General features: G+C 40.1%; 2 protein-coding genes across 3 annotated transcripts in view; one reads left to right on the top strand and one right to left on the bottom strand.

Annotated features, from left to right (window-relative positions):
- The window catches only part of GALK2 (galactokinase 2), a 125,409-nt gene extending 117,494 nt beyond the window's left edge, over nucleotides 1-7,915 (top strand). For both annotated transcript variants that reach the window (XM_012929346.2, XM_004578088.4), the window contains one exon: nucleotides 7,333-7,915. In XM_012929346.2, the coding sequence (XP_012784800.1) occupies nucleotides 7,333-7,540 (208 nt within the window). In that variant the 3' untranslated portion in view covers nucleotides 7,541-7,915. The remainder of the gene's footprint in view (nucleotides 1-7,332) is intronic.
- The window catches only part of FAM227B (family with sequence similarity 227 member B), a 151,397-nt gene continuing 141,845 nt past the window's right edge, over nucleotides 7,797-17,348 (bottom strand). Inside the window, exons 13-14 of the mRNA XM_058665880.1 lie at nucleotides 10,581-10,650; nucleotides 7,797-8,058 (exon numbers count right to left, since the gene is read on the bottom strand). Coding sequence (XP_058521863.1) covers nucleotides 10,618-10,650 — 33 coding nt within the window. The 3' untranslated portion in view covers nucleotides 7,797-8,058; nucleotides 10,581-10,617. The remainder of the gene's footprint in view (nucleotides 8,059-10,580; nucleotides 10,651-17,348) is intronic.

Genomic DNA, 17,348 nt, shown 5'->3' with positions numbered 1-17,348 from the left:
AGCTGGTTTGTACAGAAGCCAGGATGGAGTGTTTTTGCCTGGAGCAGAGTGGGATAGTCCGCTTCCCACCTGGAAAGCTGTGGAGGAGCATTTGCCAGCCTCCTGGAATTTAAGGAACTACCCCTTCCTGGAATGACGAACAATATTAGGGCAACTATACTCTCGTGGGAAGAGAAGAAATGACAAAAATGATTTGAGTGCTAGTATTAAATGCCATGGAACAAAATGAGAAGGGATAGAGTCTGCTGATGTTGCAGAGAGGGGTCACTCTCTCTATGAAGTCATCCCGCCAGAAGACATGTCTGAGGAAGAGACATCTCGTCCCTCCCAGAGGAAGTGAAGATGTGGAATAAGCAAGAGAACTGGCCCTGCAGTGGGCAAGTGGCTGGCACTGGGGCGAGCAGGAAGGCCAGTGTAGGGGAGGGCAGTGAAGGAAGGAGCTAGGGTCAGGTGATGAGTAGGGCAGAGTGCGGAGCCAGCCCTCTGGGTTGCAGACTGCTGGAAGGACTCTGGTTTTGAGCAGAGAAAAGGACCCAGGAATTGTGAAGTGGTTTACTGTCAAATGCACTTTGTAGAAATATTCTGTGCAGTTGCTGTGTGAGTAAAAGGGGATCAGACTGACTACTTGGTTTTTGGCCAGAGAACTTTTTTTCCTCTCAGAACCTCTTTTTGGAAGATAATTCTGGATCAGAATGCTCTCTCAGCAAAATTAGAAATGACAGCTTTAGAAATGACTGAGAGGACAGTAAGAGGTGAAGTGATTTGAACATACCATGAGTTCACACCATGAGTTCATAAGAAAGCCTCACCCCGTGCCCAGTGTTTTTGCTACACCTGCCTCTTTCCTCTTGGGTTACCCTGAAATGGAATTATACTGTTTTTTAAACCATACTTTCATCCCCTAACTTTGAAAGTGGCCTTGGTTGTCATAGTTTCCAGCATTTGAACATTGGGAGAAGTCATGTTCAACAGCGAGGCACTGGGTGTGTAGCATATAAATGACTTCTCACTCTGCTTCTTTTCATTGGCAGCCCTGTGATTTTGAACTGTTGCCCTGTTCTCTTCCAGTCTGTGGGGATAGATATACATACATATGTGTGTATGTGTGCATGTGTATGTATCATGATTTATATATGTATCATGTGATTTTAGTGAAAAGATTCTGTGGCTTTTTAAAAATGGGTTTGAAAGGACACCTTTCATTTTTCTAAACATTAATTGGTGTGTGGAACTCCTTTTTCTTAATTGCAGCTAAAGTGTTTCTGAGTATATTGATTCTCTGAGAAAAAAAAAGTAGTTGCAGCCAGTATGGAGAGCTAGATCATTTTTTGCATGGTTCTTTTGTTTAGGATTGTTAAATTTCAAAATGAATTTTTCTTTTTAAAATTTTATGTTTCTTATTTTAAGGCTTATTTTATTTATTTGAAAGGCAGAGTTACAGAGAGAAGGAAAAGTAGATCTCCCATCTGCTAGTTCACTCCCCAGATAAGTACAATAGCCAGGGCTGGGTGGGGCCAAAACTAGGAACCAAACCTTCATCCGGGTCTCCTCCATGGGTGTAGGGACTCAAGGATTTGAGCCATCCTCTGCTGCTTTCCCAGGTGCATCTGCAGAGATCTGGATCAGAAGTAGAGTAACCAGGACTCAAACTAATGCTCATATGGGATTCTGGGAGTGCAGACAGTGGCTCAACCTGTTATGCCACAGTGCTGCCTGCCCACCCCCCCATGAATGTCCATATATAATAAATTACTATATAGCTGTCAGTGGTCTGAATTTCTCATATTGAAAGTTTGTCTTTGGCATATCTAATCTGGTTCCTAAACTTCTAAAAGAATTACTTTTTCTTTGTTGTCACTGTAACTAGCAGGTAATATTCTCTAAATATTCCATTCAAATATCCCAGTTGATTTTCTGATTATTAAAAGATCCTGAGTGGCAGAGCAACCTTAGAGGAGGATTATTAATGAAATTCGGAAGTTGATGTTGTTCTGTCTTATAGTCAGCACATACTTTTCATTTGGATAGTTGTGTATCATGTGGGGTTGAAGTCTAGTCTGTGCCTTTAAAAGCTGTGGCCCTTTCTTGTGCATGTCTAAGAAGCGATGCAGCATGGAGGAAGGATTCAGAGATGGTGAAAGTGGAGTGAGATGAAGAGTGGTTGAATCTGACAGGGCAGGTTCTGGGAGAGCAGAAGTTAGCAAACAAGGGGAGGGGATCACATAAATGATGGGGAGTACTCTTATGTCCTGGCTCCTTCTGGAGCCATGTAACTGCCTGGCAAGGTCTGGTGGTGGTGGTGATGCAGTCACGAGAGCCACCAACTTCACCTCCGTAGAGCCTTACTGTAAGGCCCAACACCACCTCTGGACATCCATACCCCCTCGAAACATGCCGGCACTAATGGAAAAGGGGTGACAGAGACTGGGCAACATGAGCCGATCAGTTGTAATCAGAAAACCAGGAAAGAAGGACTTGATGATGTGGATTCCAAGATTGTCTTGAGCTGGTCATCCCTGGTGCAGTTTAAGATTCCTCAGTGTTTCTGAAGACTTTCTTGAGAGTCATGGCATGAAATGACAACTGACTGAATGGCTGAGCAATAGGTCTGAATGCCTAGAAATGGCCAGAGCCCTAGGGACACGTCCTGGTGTGTTCTGAGCTAGACTGCACTGTGCGTGCGTTCTGGGTACTTAGCCTGGAGGAGCATGCGGAGGAGGACCTCACAACCCAAGTGCCAGAGTGGAGGAAGAGTAGACATAATCACCAGTGCTTGCTGTTTTTCCAGGAAAAAAAAAGAAGGCAGTACAAAACCAAAGACAGGACCAGGGATAAAGGAGGAAGTTGCACTTTCACAGTTAGACTGTTGATTTTTTGAAATGAACTTGAACTGTGGCTATGCAACAAGGTGGAGGAATCCACCATGGTGGGAGGGTTTGGGGAGGGGTGGGGAGAATCCAAGCACCTATGAAACTGTGTCACATAATACAATGTAATTAATGAATTAAAAATAAAAAAAAGAGTTTTCACATTATGTGAAAATTTGTGAAATGATGTGAAAAATGTGAGAATTTGTGAAAAAGCATAATAATGAAAGAAAAAGATGAAACTTGCCTGACTATCTCTTTTCAGTGAACAAAATGTAAATGTGAAGAAAGGCTAAATTTTAAAGAATTTACTGAGGAACACAAGTTCAAGTTTGAAACCAAAATAATTATGTGGGGGACAGTTCATTTGTTATCGATTCCTCGATTTTACTTAAGAAAAACACTTAATGCCTTATATTAATGTATTAACACTTGTTGAAATTAGAGATGAATGATTGTTACATTATTGCCCTAACTAATAGGGATGATGATTGACAAATTTTAATGGACCAACAATGGTTACAAAAGCTAATTTGCCTTGCCTTCCTTAGAAGTCTTCCCACACTGTTATTCTGTGGCTTGATCCTTCAGCCTGCTGTGCCCATTCTCCTGCTCAGGTCTGACTGGGGAAGAATGAAGTATGAATGGACAGAGTCTGTTCCTTCCTCATTACCTTAAGCAGTAATTTGCATATCCCACCCAGGAAAATGAAGGGATCCCACTCAGCTGGCCCTAGGGACCTGTTGCTGTTTGGGCTTCTTGACTTTGACCTACTGATAGAAATGTCACTTGTTACCACACAGCAACTGCTCTTGAGTGTCTCTGTAGTGACTTATATTTCTAAAGTAGATGTTTGTGTATGTTTTCATGTACTTTCTCATGTAATTTCTTGAATATAAAGCTGTCTGAACACACATATATAAACGCTTGCTTTGCTTATTTGAAAGGCAGGGTTACAGAAAGGGTTGCAGGGAGAAAAAGAAGAGAAGAGAAAATGACTTATTTTCCATCTATTAGTTCAGTCTTCAAAAGGTCACAGTGGCTGAGCAGGGCCAGGCCAACGCCAGAAGGCTGAAGCTTCACCTGGGTCTCCCATATGGGTTCAGGGGTCCAAGGATATGATGCCGGCATTGTAGGCTTAACGTGCTATACCACAATGCCAGCCCTGAAAATGTCTCTAACCTAACTGTAAGAAAAATTATGTGTTCTTTTACATTTATTTATTTTATTTGAAAGGCATATTTATAGAGGAGGAATAAGAGAGAGAAAGGAGAGATATTGCATTTGCTGGTTCACTCTCCAAATGGCTGCAATGGCTGGGGACAAAACCAGGAGCTCATTTCATTCACTGGGTCACTCCCCCAAATGCCTGCAAACCTTGGGCTGGATCAGGCTGAGGCCTGGAGCCAGAAATTCATTCTGGGTCCCCTTCAAGATCAGTAGGGACCCAAGTCTGTGAGTACTTGCTTCTTAGAGTGCACATTAGTAGGTTTTTCCTCTTTCTAGTTTTCAGTACAGTCAGGTCTTTCTGATTTCCTTTCCTAGCTTCTGTGTTACCCTGTGCCTTGAAATTTAAAAATGCTTCATGGTCAAATCAGTACATTGAAATGTAGGACATTTTGGTAGGTTCTACTGGGTACCTGGACATTTAGTTATATGGCTACATTCTTTGGCAATAATCACTTTCAACCTTCATTCCTCCTCTACCCTGGCCTTTTCTCTGTTGGTTGTGCTTTGCAAGGGACAGGTTACTTTGCTTGCTCTAACAGATCGTTCCTCATGATTCCCAATCCAATTGGTAGAATGATCAGAGCAGGTTTTAGTTTTTGTAAGTTATGGATTGCCACTCTGCTGTGCATTAGCTCAGTGGATATCTGTTTAATATTTTTTACTGTTATGTAAGAAAATGCAAACATGGGCCCGGTGGCATGGCCTAATGGCTAAAGTCCTCGCCTTGAACGCCCCGGGATCCCATATGGACGCCGGTTCTAATCCTGGCAGCTCCACTTCCCATCCAGCTCCCTGCTTGTGGCCTGGGAAAGCAGTTGAGGACAGCCCAAAGTCTTGGGACTCCGCACCCACATGGGAGACCTGAAGGAAGTTCCTGGCTCCTTGCTTCGGATTGGCACAGCACCGGCCATTGCGCTCACTTGGGGGGTGAATTAATGGACGGAAGATCTTCCTCTCTATCTCTGCTCCTCTCTGTATATCTGACTTTGTAATAAAAATAAATAAATCTTAACAACAAAAAAAAAGAAAATGCAAACATGGGAAGCTATCAATTGGCTCACCTACTTTCTTAAGCCTTATGTTAGGTCTCCTCTATTAACTGCTGTGATATGCACTGAGGCCTATTGGGCACTAGTAGGAGACACTATGGGCAGAATCACTCTGTTGCCCCTAGTAGGGCAGGCTGTTGACTGAGTCCTTGATGCAGAGGCAGAAGGCCATGTATAAAGCACTTATTATTCTCTGGGAGATGTGAGCTGCGAGGGTATTAAACCCTAGAGCTGAGGCAATCCAGCCCATTTTCATCTGCAGTGGGCAGATCATGTCAGAGCAGTTGTGGAAGACCCAGACTTGAGTGCATGAGTATTTACCTAGAAAGACTTCAGGCATCTGCTCTCTGGAAACTGGCAAGAGGCTCAGGAAAATAAGCCCTCTGGCACAAGTCCTGTGGGTTTTGCAGCCAGATGAGAAACAATACTCTGAGTTTGCTTTAGGTTCAGTTTGGAAACCACAGCTTTCAAAAACTGTTCAAATGAGAAAGTGTAAGAAAATATGCATTGAAGACCATTAAAGACGTGGCAAATTTGGTACAGTGCAGTGGCATATTTTGGGCATTAGAAAATCAAGTAAGACATACTGTTCTTGAGAGCACTGCAGGGCCGGGGGCTTCGATGCCCACATTTTAGGGTCTTCACCAGATGCTGCAGGGGCAGCTCTGTTTTCTCCCATAGCCCCCAGAGTTGATGTTTTTGATGTGACAGCATGACAACTTTAAAAATAACCAATGAACTGCGAACAGGCCCTTTGCCAGCGTGAGAACTCAGAATTATCCTTAAGTCCAAGGACCAGAGAACCTTTTTAGCCTAGGTCTATTTGGCTCGGTTCGGCTTCTGTGCCATACTCTGAATGAGGAACGGGTGGGGATCAGTAATGCTTATTTATTTGTAAGCATATTTTTCTTCCTTAAGCATCTATTTTCATTTAGAAAGCATATTTTAATGAATAAAACAGATGATGAAAAGAAATCAATTGAGAAAATCATTGAGGAGGGAAAATGAATTACTGCTGTGTAATAATTCTGATGTCCTGAAATAGGGGTAATAGTCTATTGATATTTTCCAGGAAGTAAAGTAGCTCATTTAGATGGAAAAAAGGGACAAAATTGTGTTAAACTAATTATGGTGTTTTTAATCTGCTACTAATTTGGAGTAAATTTTATTAGGAAGAATTAATTGGAAGTACATGGTAACTTTTGTTGTCAGGGTAAATTGCATCTTTCAAAGATGAGTGATACTTGCACTTTGTATAGAGCCTTTCTCTTTGGTTCAGACCTTGGGGTTTGAAACTGTGCCTGTCTGATGATGACGAAAACTTACCATACTTGCTGTGTGGTAGTTGACATGCTCATTTCCATTGAAATAAGACACATCTCATCCGGTGGTGATTCTGACTCCAGTTATCACACCCACAATAGGAGACCCAGGGCAGGGAGTTCAGACTGGCAGGGGCTATCTTCTGTCTGTGGCAAGATTTGCTGATTATTCCATTAGATATTTTGTGGGACTGTGGACCATATAAACCCCAGGAAATCATTTCGTTGCCAAGGCAACCAAAGATGGGACATGAAATTCAGTAAATCAATAGTTGAGTAATTTTTAAGTTGATAATTTTGTATGGCCTGCAAAGGGTGTCATAAATGTCTAGTGGCCCTTGTAAGAAAAAAAAGGAGTCCCCATTCCTGAAACCAACTTTCCTCAAGTTTAATAACAAATTCTTTGCTGGTGGATTTGTTTGTGAATGTAAGCTGTCTGTTCTAGGGGACTGACTCGTCTATGCAAAATAGCAGTGGGAGGAAGCCCCCCTTGTTTTTGATTTGCTCTTATTTGAAGTGATCTTCTGAATGATTCATATTAATCGTGTCCATTGCCTGTTTTCTTTTTACTCCCTTTTTCTGATTTACCTTTCATCTCGAAACACAATTCTTCAACTGGCAACTTGATGGAATCAAGTCCGTAGCCAGTTATTGCCTAACATGGGAGCTCTCCTGTCTTTTACTACTGGCAGTCAAATGCAGGGACTCAGATTGGATACAAGCAGAGCATTCCAAGTCAGGTTGTGAAACAGTGTCCATTTTTTTGTGTCCTAAAATGTTTGATACCATCCGAAACTCTCCACATGTTCTCTGTCAAGAATGTGGGCTCCAAGCAAATCATTTTTTTCACTTTCTCCGTTTCAGGAAATTTGGCGCTCAGGGATCACGGCTTACCGGAGCAGGTTGGGGAGGCTGCACAGTATCCATAGTACCTGCAGACAAGCTGCCTGGCTTCCTAGCAAATGTGCATGAAGCTTATTACCAGGGGAATGAAGGAAGATTTGCACCGGAGAAACAGAGCTTGTTTGCTACCAAACCTGGAGGCGGAGCTTTGGTTTTCCTTGAGGCCTAAACAATGTAAAAAAAAACAAAAACAAAAAACAAAACTTCCAAAAACTATTTAGGGCATTTAGGAACTGGCAGAACTTCCTATGCCACAGTAAATTAATCCTCTTTCTGTTTTGTATTATACTAAATAGTTGCTATTATCAAGATGTATTTCCGAAAAAAAAAAAAAACCCAGCTGAAATCTCTGTGTGCTTCATGATTATTTTTCCATCTTAAAATATGATTTTAAGAAACCAATCAGAGCCAAGATTCCACTTGGATATTTTAAATATGATTTACTGAGATTTGTAGATTTTAAAGATAAATGATAAAACACTCTAGACACACATGGATTGAACTTGAATTAAATAAACATACTGCTACAATTAAACTCCTACAATTGCTTGGTGTGTGTTATTGAATATAGTTCATTTCTGGTTACTCATAGTGTTCTAATTCCTCCAAGGGGTAGAATTCTGTTGTTGTTGTTGCTGATGATGACTGTGATGCCTTATAATCTAAATCCATGTTTTCTTCAGAACGCTGTGAAAATAACACATGATTGAATTAACAGTAAGTTTTTCTTGAACATTGTATATGTGGCTGAAATTATAAATGGTAAAGATAATTTTTTTGCAAAAGATTTGATTTAGGAAGAAAATCCCAGAATTTATATTATTTTTAAAATATATTGTTATTTAAGGAATCACTTTAATTCTGTTGGCACTTAAGCTATTTCATTCACTCAACACATAACTTAGCACTAGAAGTCTGTTTTTCTCATATCACATTGAAATAGAAAATTATCTAGATGTTAATTTAGATAATTTGATCTGTTAACAGAATTTACTTGCTGTACATGTTTCTCCAACCCAAGAAACCGTTGTTCTGGAAGCCACACTCATGCCTTTTGTCTTTGTGTGTGTGTGTGTGTCTACATCATAACTGGGTGAATGAGGGTCTTTTTGTTTGTTTGCACATGAATATTGTAGCCAGTGCAGGACAGGTGTGTGAAAATGGTCAGAGTAGTAGGAAGAGGCTTAAGGTTGATTCTGGGATTATTGGTGGCATTGTGCACCAGTGTGTCTTCATCAAAACTGGGAAGAAATGTTTGGTCATGTAGTGATGGCAGATGGATGACTTTCTTTCATGGTCACACAATAGGAATACTTTCAAGAATGACATGCTAATTTAAACCAAATCACAGAGAGCAATAATATTCAGAAAACTGAGACACAGTGGGTTTTCAGCTTGAATTATCTAGAAGATTATCCCAATTATCCATTTTTCTGCTATTTTGATTGTTTATTGATGCACAGCTCTAATATTGGACATAGTGATCTAGAGTGTCAGTTTTACAGTGAGCCCTAGGCAAAGTTGATTCTAATAGTTTTTAGAGGACAACATACATAAAGTACTAGGAAAACAAACATTCCGTTCTAAAACTTCGGATGCATTTTACTTGAGGAAGGTTAACTAAACTTTGTTGACAGAATTTTTAATTCTTAAATTCAAGCTGTTTTTAATGCCTTGCCATTTTCCACAAGCGATTTGTGTTGACTGTGTAAGTCTTTAAAGACACCTGAATCACTAAAAATAGACACACTTGCCATTGCTTTGCTAACCTGCTTAAATTTTTAACCATGGGATTCCTGCTTTGCAACAGATGAGTGAAAAATTTGTCTGCATTTCTCTACGCCAGGAATCTAAAACATAATTGTTTTGATTTCTAGCTTGGAAAGAACTATATTTCAATCCTACCAATACTAAGAGGTAGTGTAGAAATTATAAACAAAAACTTGTCTGGAGCCATTGGGAAAATTTGCTTCGTGCAACAACTGGACTGGTGAATGATCTTTGAAAGCTAGGAAGCATGTATTGCATGAGTGTAAACTGTAGACACAGTGTGTGCAGAAGGCTTTGGTATGTAGTGAAGATAATATTGACAACATGGTGTGGGCCCAGCTTTTGAAAAGCTCCATATCCAGGCAGCTTTTAAACCAGGGGATTCAAACAGGTAGTTCATGGACACACCTGGTTTGCAAACATGTATTGCAAACTGAATGTATTTAGAAAATATCCACATAATGTTTTAAAATCTTGGCGTCCAATGCAGAAGGTTTTACAGAAGAATCTTGGTTACATATGGTAGAAGATCTGACAACACTTTGGCCTACATGCCTGAAATGCAACAAAGACCTGGAGCAGAAGTAGAAGCTCTCTGGTCAGATGAGGTGTGACTCTCCAGTATTCTACAGTTCCCACAATCCTTTGTAGTTTCCCTGCTATTCACATCGCTTATGATTGACAGTTTGAGAGCACTTGCAATTTACAAGCACATTTCCATTGTTCTATTCTTATTTCTCTGTGACCACTCAGAAAGTTAAGAAAAGTGTGTGTGTGTGTGTGTGTGTGTGTGTGTAAGTAAAGAATAGTTCTGTTTAAGAGAAGACACCCACCCAGGTATTTCTCTACTTTATTTCACTGAAATTTCAGGTCTCTGTATAGGAATCTGTTATTTGACTCATTGTTGGCAATAAATAAATAACTTTTGAGTTATTGGATGACTCGAGTTTTAACTAGAAGCCTGACATACTATAAATATGAGGGTCTCTTCTAGTGCTCATCTCTGATTGTATGACCCTCAGTTTTATTGTAAACATGCACCTTTACTGTCTGTTGGACAGGAAGAGATCCTTCAGAGTAGATGAAACTTTCCACATAGTATGAAGGAGCAGAAGAAACAGAGACAAGAAAAGCAGAGAAGGAAGTCTTTTCTTTCACACTAGGAATCCTATTCAGAACCTATCACAGCGTGCATTGTGTTTCTGTTCACTGTATCGGGAGCCATTCATATAACATAGCAGTTGGTATTTAATATGCTTGTGCTGAAAAATTAAATGCAAATTCAAACATCAACAGTTTTAATATATTCGATAGCTGTAACTACATCTGAACTTTTTAGTTGCATAAGCTTGAGTGTAAATCAAATATTGATCATTAATCAGTATCCAGTCTAAATAGAAATTATGGAGAGAATTATTATGTTCAAAAGAGAAACATACCAATTTGTGTAGGAACTTGTCAAAGTCATCCTGAACTTCATAGGGTTTCTTCATAGCCTTTGCTTGGAGTCTAATTTCGGAGTAAAGAAAGTTAGTAACTAAAATATCTTTATATTGATACCATCTAATAACCAACATTTATAAAGATTTTAACATACTGGGTATTTGCCAAACATTTTACATGCATGGATTCAACTGTCATTAGGACAATCCTTGTTGTTTGTTTTTTAAAGATTTGTTTTTATTGGAAAGTCAGATACACAGAGAGGAGGAGAGACAGAGAAGATGATCTTCCATCCACAGATTCACTCTCCAAGGGCCATAACAGCCAGACCTGAGCTTATCTGAAGCCAGGAGCCTCTTCCCAGTCTCCCACATGGGTGGAGGGTCCCAAGACTTTGGGCCATCCTCGACTGCTTTCCCAGGCCACAAGCAGGGAGCTGGATGGGAAGTGGAGCTGCTGGGATTATAACCAGTGCCCATATGGGATTCTGGTGCATTCAAGGCAAGGACTTTAGCCATTAGGCTACTGCACTGGGTCTGACAATTCTTTTTTCTATTTAAATGATTTTTGTACTTATTTGAAAATTAGATTTATAGATAAGGAGAGAAAGATATTATATGTGTTTCACTACCCAAATGGCCGCAATGGTCAGTGCTGGGCTGGTTCGAAGTCAGGAGCCAGAAGCTTCTTTCAGGTTTCCCATGCAGCTGGCAGGGGTTTAAGGACTTGGGGCATTCTCCACTGCTTTCCCAAATGCCACATTAGTATGGAGCTGGATCAGCAGGGACTCGAACTAGTGCCCATAGGGGATGTGGGCATTTCAAGTGATGACTTCACATGCCATGCCATACTGCTGGCCACAAGACAACCTTATCAAGTAGGTACTGCCATTCCATTTTGTAAATCAGATTACAGGGTCAGACAAGTTATATAATCCCCTCACAGTAATGGAACTCATGAGTAGATGATCTGAACCCAAACACTGGGGTTCCAAGACCTAAGTTTAACTACCATGTGGCACTCATCTGAGTCATGGTCCTCCTCAGTTACATGGGTCGCACAGTGACGTCAAGGAGTGATCGTGGAGAAAGAAGACAAAAGAGGCTGGCAAGGGAAACAGCAGGAAAGAATAAAAACTGAAGTATGAGGGCACTTACTAAACTGTAAGCTCATTAAAGTAGTGCCATGGGAACCTGTTGTGTTCACAACCAAGTGTGCTAGAAATGCTTGTGAAGGAGTGTATTGGTTGAATTCAGGAGGTGGCAGGAACTTGTCCAGAGATCTAATGATGAGAGGCGACAGAGGGAGGGTCTTGGCAAGGGAGGGTAAGACAAGGGAAGACCACCACTAAGACCATCAAAATGAAAAAGGGAATGTAAGACTATTAATTTCATTAGCAGATTTCCAGTGAAAAAATTACTTTTCCATGAAATTTGTAGGAAGTAAAATTTTCTGAAAACCCAAAAGTACACCCTGCTGAAGCAGAAACTGGATTAGCAAAGCAGCGGTACAGCCTGTACTTAGCATGAGGGTAAAAGAGGGTTACCTAGGTCTTTTGAAGTTGTCCCTTCACTCTTTATTTCCTCAACCTGAATTCCTTCCTCACTTCCAGTTATTATCCTCTAGATAATAATCTGTCTTTCCATTTTTATCCCCCCAAAATCTCTGGTGCCCTAATCTTCTTGGGTTACACAGAGCCCTTTGCTTTTGCTTCATCTCGCTTCTAGCCCAGTCCATCTTCCAATACATTGTTATAATTTATAGTCTTTCTCTTTTTTTAAAGCAGCAGTTTTATTGAGACGTGAGTCCTATACCATAAAATTCACCCCTTTAATGTTTTCAGTGGTTTTAGAATATTCACCAAGTTCTGCAGCCATTGTCACTATCTAATCCTTCTTACTTTGGTTGCCTTTCATTTTTAGGAATATATGTTTTGGAAGAGGACAGATGGAAGCTTATTTGCCAGGCAAATTTCTCAAGCACATGGGATTTATATAACCAATGAGATTTTTTTTTCTCTTCACTTTCTCCCACATTGCACCATTATAAAAACATACATGAATACTTCCTGGGAGTTACCCTGAGAAACATCTTACATTCTTCTGCATGCCTTTATGGTGAGAAAAATCTGTCCTATGCGGCTTTGATTTGTGTGAAAACTTTTAAGAATCTCCTGAAATTGGACCTTAAAACTTGGGTGTGGGATTTCTGGTCACCGCGAGGTAAGACTATAAAATAGTGGGTTGGCTCTTCTCATATGATGAACTAATTTACTAGGTTCCAAAATAGTATTTACAAGTATGACATATGAGATTGGCTCAAAGTTACAGTTTCCCAAGGGGACTTTTTTTAAGGGCTGTTCTCGTCTGATACTTATTCTTGTGCATGTGTGTGTGTTGGAACAAGTGGGTTATTTTCAATAATTTGTAGTTTTCCTTTTTAATCTTCAATTTATAAAAAAAAATTAAATGGGCTCAATTTCCCTTGCTTCATTGAGGAAAAATGTTTGGATGTGTAGAGAAAGCAGAAGGGAACAAGGAACTAGCCCAGGAAAGACCAGCTAAATATGCTGTTTTCTAGCTTACATCTTCCCTGGGGTGAGACCAGGTTGTGGGTTTATTTTAAGTCCCATGGCTAGAGGAGTGAAAATAGCTGATGACAATTTTTAACAATTAAACCAGCAAGACAGGTGATTTTTATGCTAAAAATTTCTTTAATGTTATTCCTGATGAATTAATAAGTAGAAAATCCATTTTGCAGGTATTATAGTTGATGTAGTTTTACATAATGAACTGGTGCTGTAATGCAACAAATCATTAAATTAAAATGACTTTAAGCATTACAAATTTGAATTCAAAACAAACCTGTCCAGCTCCTTGTCAATTCTTTCCTGTCGCTGTTTTAGGAGTTTTATTTCTTCATTAATTCTTTGCTTTTCTCTGTAAAATCAACATCTTGGAGTTACACATTAAGATAAAATAGGCAATCTTAACTTGGAAAGAATAAATAAGCAACTTACTGATGCCTGGATGAAGAATCACCCAGCACATTCCCTCACTGAGACATGTACCCACAGCATTGTCCAAAACACCTGATTATGGCCTGAACTCCATATTCCTGTTTCCTTGGAATCCTCTAGAAGGATATCCACCCCATTTCTTCCAACTAAGCTTAGGAAATGTTAGGGAAGTATTCATATGTGTGTGGCTTGGAAAGGGATTGGGCACCCATAGACAGGAGAGGATCTTAATTGTACCTAACTGGCTGCTCCTCCACTTGCATGTCTTAGATGTGCTTTCTGCCCAGCCATGATATCCAAAGGGGAGAATACCCAAGCATAATAAAGTGGCGGGGTAGTTACCTTGAGGTGGACTGAAGAAGTGGATTCTGCTGCTTTTATTCTTATAAAAACTAATGGATTATTGGCTCATTAACCCACCCACAACTTTCTAGCACACCAAAACACCATGATTTGCTACAAGCAGTTATTAAAATGAAACACAAAAACCATGAACATGTTCTCCAAGAAAACACTATATAAAAGACCCACCTGTCCTGTGTTCTTCAGCACACAAGCAGCTGAGCTTGTACCCAGCTCCAGGGAACTTTTACTCACACAATCTTTCTTCTGTTCTTCCAGGGCTGATTCTGCACATGGATTATAGTCTATAGCCTATACCCATTATGCTCTATTATCACAGCACAGCTTCCTTCCTTCCTTTCTTTGGTTCCTGCCACTTACAATGCTACAATAGTGCATCATTCACCTAAAAATAATCTCTTCATCTGTGAGATGCTTAGAAATAACTTGCATCACCAGCAAAATAAGCAGCTTAATTTAGATCATTTCTATGATTACTTCCAGCACTTAAAACAATTACTTCATATTTAATGAAAGTATGGTATTAACTTACATCCTAAATTCCTTGTAGTTCCTTTCAAATTGTGTTTTCGACTCCTTGATAATTTCACAGTATGTTGGAGCAGGCAATGTACGGGGTTCATGGTTAAGGAAAGATTTCTAATGCACAAGATTTGAAAGAGGCAAACAGTCCTCCCTTCACAGGAGAACGCAGATCACCACCTAGCCTGGGCTTCCATGTCATGTGTGATCTCACAATCAACATGACTTTTATCTCAGGAGCTATGTTGTAAGGAAGGAAAGAAAACAACATCCACCACACCATTATTTGAACCACACCAACCAGAGTGTGATGACTTAATAACTTGTTAGAAGGAAAAGAAACTGATTTTTTTTTTTAACTGAGGTTTGGTTTTTCTTTTTTTTTTCTACACAATTCTGAGAACACACCTCCCTCTCCCCTCCCATCTTCTTTATTTTTTAAACTTTTGAGATAACATGTTTTAGATTTACAATACAGTAAAAGGTTTAATCAGAAGTTGACTTTTTTTTTAAACAAAGGAGTTACAACTGAAAATAGGTGTTCTTAAGACAAGAATAATATGTTAGATCCCAAGGAATGTGTGAAAGAATGATTTTGTTAATTGAACTTGGTCAGTGGGTTGTGCTGTAAGTGCTGCCTACTGACCAGACCTTCAGTCATGCCAGGTCCAATCAGTGCCTACTCAGAAGGCTGACAGTCAAGTTTTAACAGTGGATGCTTGGATCCAGGAAAGCCTTCTATCAGGTTGTCAAATTTGCTGCTTTTTCTTAAAATGTTTAATTTATGTAAAGTTCATTTGAAAGGCTTACATGCATGCACACACAGAGACTTAGAGAGAGAGGGAGAGAGAGAGAGAGAATCTTCTCTTTGCTGATTCACTAGCCCAACACCCTCCACAGTGAGGGCTAGTTCAGGCTGAATTCAGGAACCCAGTCCTTGGTCTGGCTCTTCCAGGCAGATGGGAGGGGCCCCACTATTGAGGCACTATGTCTTCCAGGGTGCACATTTGCAGAAGTGGGATTGAAAGTCCAGCCAGGCATTTTCATAGAGGGTATGGATGTCCCAACTGGTGACCTCCTTGCTATCCTAAATGCCTGCCCCCAGTCTGTGTCTCCATGACTATTACAAACACTGGTACTGGAACTATTAAAGAAACAGTATTTAAGTATACAAGATGGTGGAAAAGCATGAGACAGGAGTTAGAAGTGGAGTAAGGATGAAAGGAATTAACATTTGCTGGATGTTTCGATGTTCTCATGCAGAAATGTGAGAGTTAGTTTGAATTAACACAGCATCAGCGAGAGAGTACACCATCCACATGAACAAAGGGGGGTGAAGCGTGCGCAGGGCTTGGCCTCAGCTCCTAGAATCAGACCTGCCTCAGTAAACTCAGGATCAGAGAGGTGTCCAGGGCAGCACTTCCAAACCTAATTGCTCACTCACGTGTTAGTATTTGAGGCTGAGCAAAATGAAAGGGTAACTGGTGTCTCTACTTCCATTAACATAATTCTACTCAACACAATCCTATGGCAGCCTGGCACAGGCCACCCCAAGAAGTCTCTTCCTAGTGGGGGTCTTGTTTTAGAGGCTGGAGTCCTTCCAACAAGCCTTTAATGGGCATTCATTTTTACTCTACTACAGAAATTTTATAATGATGTAGATCACATTCAAACAATAACAGTTATTGAATGCCCAGTTTATCCACTGGAATTCCCAGTTTGCAGTTGAGTGTTCTGGACATCTATAATGAGAAACCAACATTGTCATCAGAACGGCATGACATTCACAAGCTCTGATCACACTACTCCTTGTAAAACTTACCCTGTCTTCAGGGATCTTCTAAATGATAATTTCAAGAGTAAGTGTCCTTATAAGCTACAGTTTTGCCTTGATATAAATCAAATCAGAACGACATTATTTCAACACAAAAGATTCTTATTTTGGATCCAGCTTACTTCTAAGTTTTGGTTTTGAGATTAGTAATATTTTTGATTACCCAATAAATGTTCAATATTAAGAACACATCATTCCTCAAATCTAAAAGGAAAGAAGTAGAAGTTTCATTTAAGAAATTCAGGCAGAGAAAAATGGCAACTTACAGATTATTCATTTTGACAAACATTTCTTAAAGATATTATACAAATCATATTATAGAAACAATAAAAGTTCCTCCCATGATCTCATTCTTCAAAAACTAAAAACTTAATTTTTCATCTGTCTCTCCATTTGTCATATATAAGAATATATTATTGCTACAAAGGTGTGACTTTTTCCTTAGTATCACAAGGTCTCCATGTATTCAAGTTTTATGGCAATTATTTTTATGTCTGAAATATTTCACTAAGTTTGTATATCAGGAACATATTCTATTCATTTCCCCGATGACATGGCACGGTACAAACTTTGTTTTATTTCTTATGAGAAATCATCCTTTTCTCTTCCCCAGTTGTGTTTTTTTTTTTAAAGATTTATTTATTTTATTACAAAGTCGGATATACAGACAGAAGGAGAGACAGAGAGGAAGATCTTCCGTCCGATGATTCACTCCCCAAGTGAGCCGCAACGGCCGGTGCTGTGCAGATCCGAAGCCGGGAACCAGGAACCTCTTCCGGGTCTCCCACGCGGGTGCAGGGTCCCAAAGCATTGGGCTGTCCTCAACTGCTTTCCCAGGCCACAAGCAGGGAGCTGGATGGGAAGTGGAGCTGCCGGGATTAGAACCGGCACCCATATGGGATCCTGGGGCGTTCAAGGCGAGGACTTTAGCCGCTAGGCCACGCCGCAAGCCCCCCAGTTGTGTTTTTAACATGACACTATTGTTCCCAAGAATCCAGCCAGGGAGAACTCTCTTTTAACTCAAGT

This window comes from Ochotona princeps, chromosome 6 (assembly GCF_030435755.1).
Source record: "Ochotona princeps isolate mOchPri1 chromosome 6, mOchPri1.hap1, whole genome shotgun sequence".
Taxonomy (NCBI): domain Eukaryota; kingdom Metazoa; phylum Chordata; class Mammalia; order Lagomorpha; family Ochotonidae; genus Ochotona; species Ochotona princeps.
This window is presented reverse-complemented; position numbering and strand designations above follow the sequence as displayed.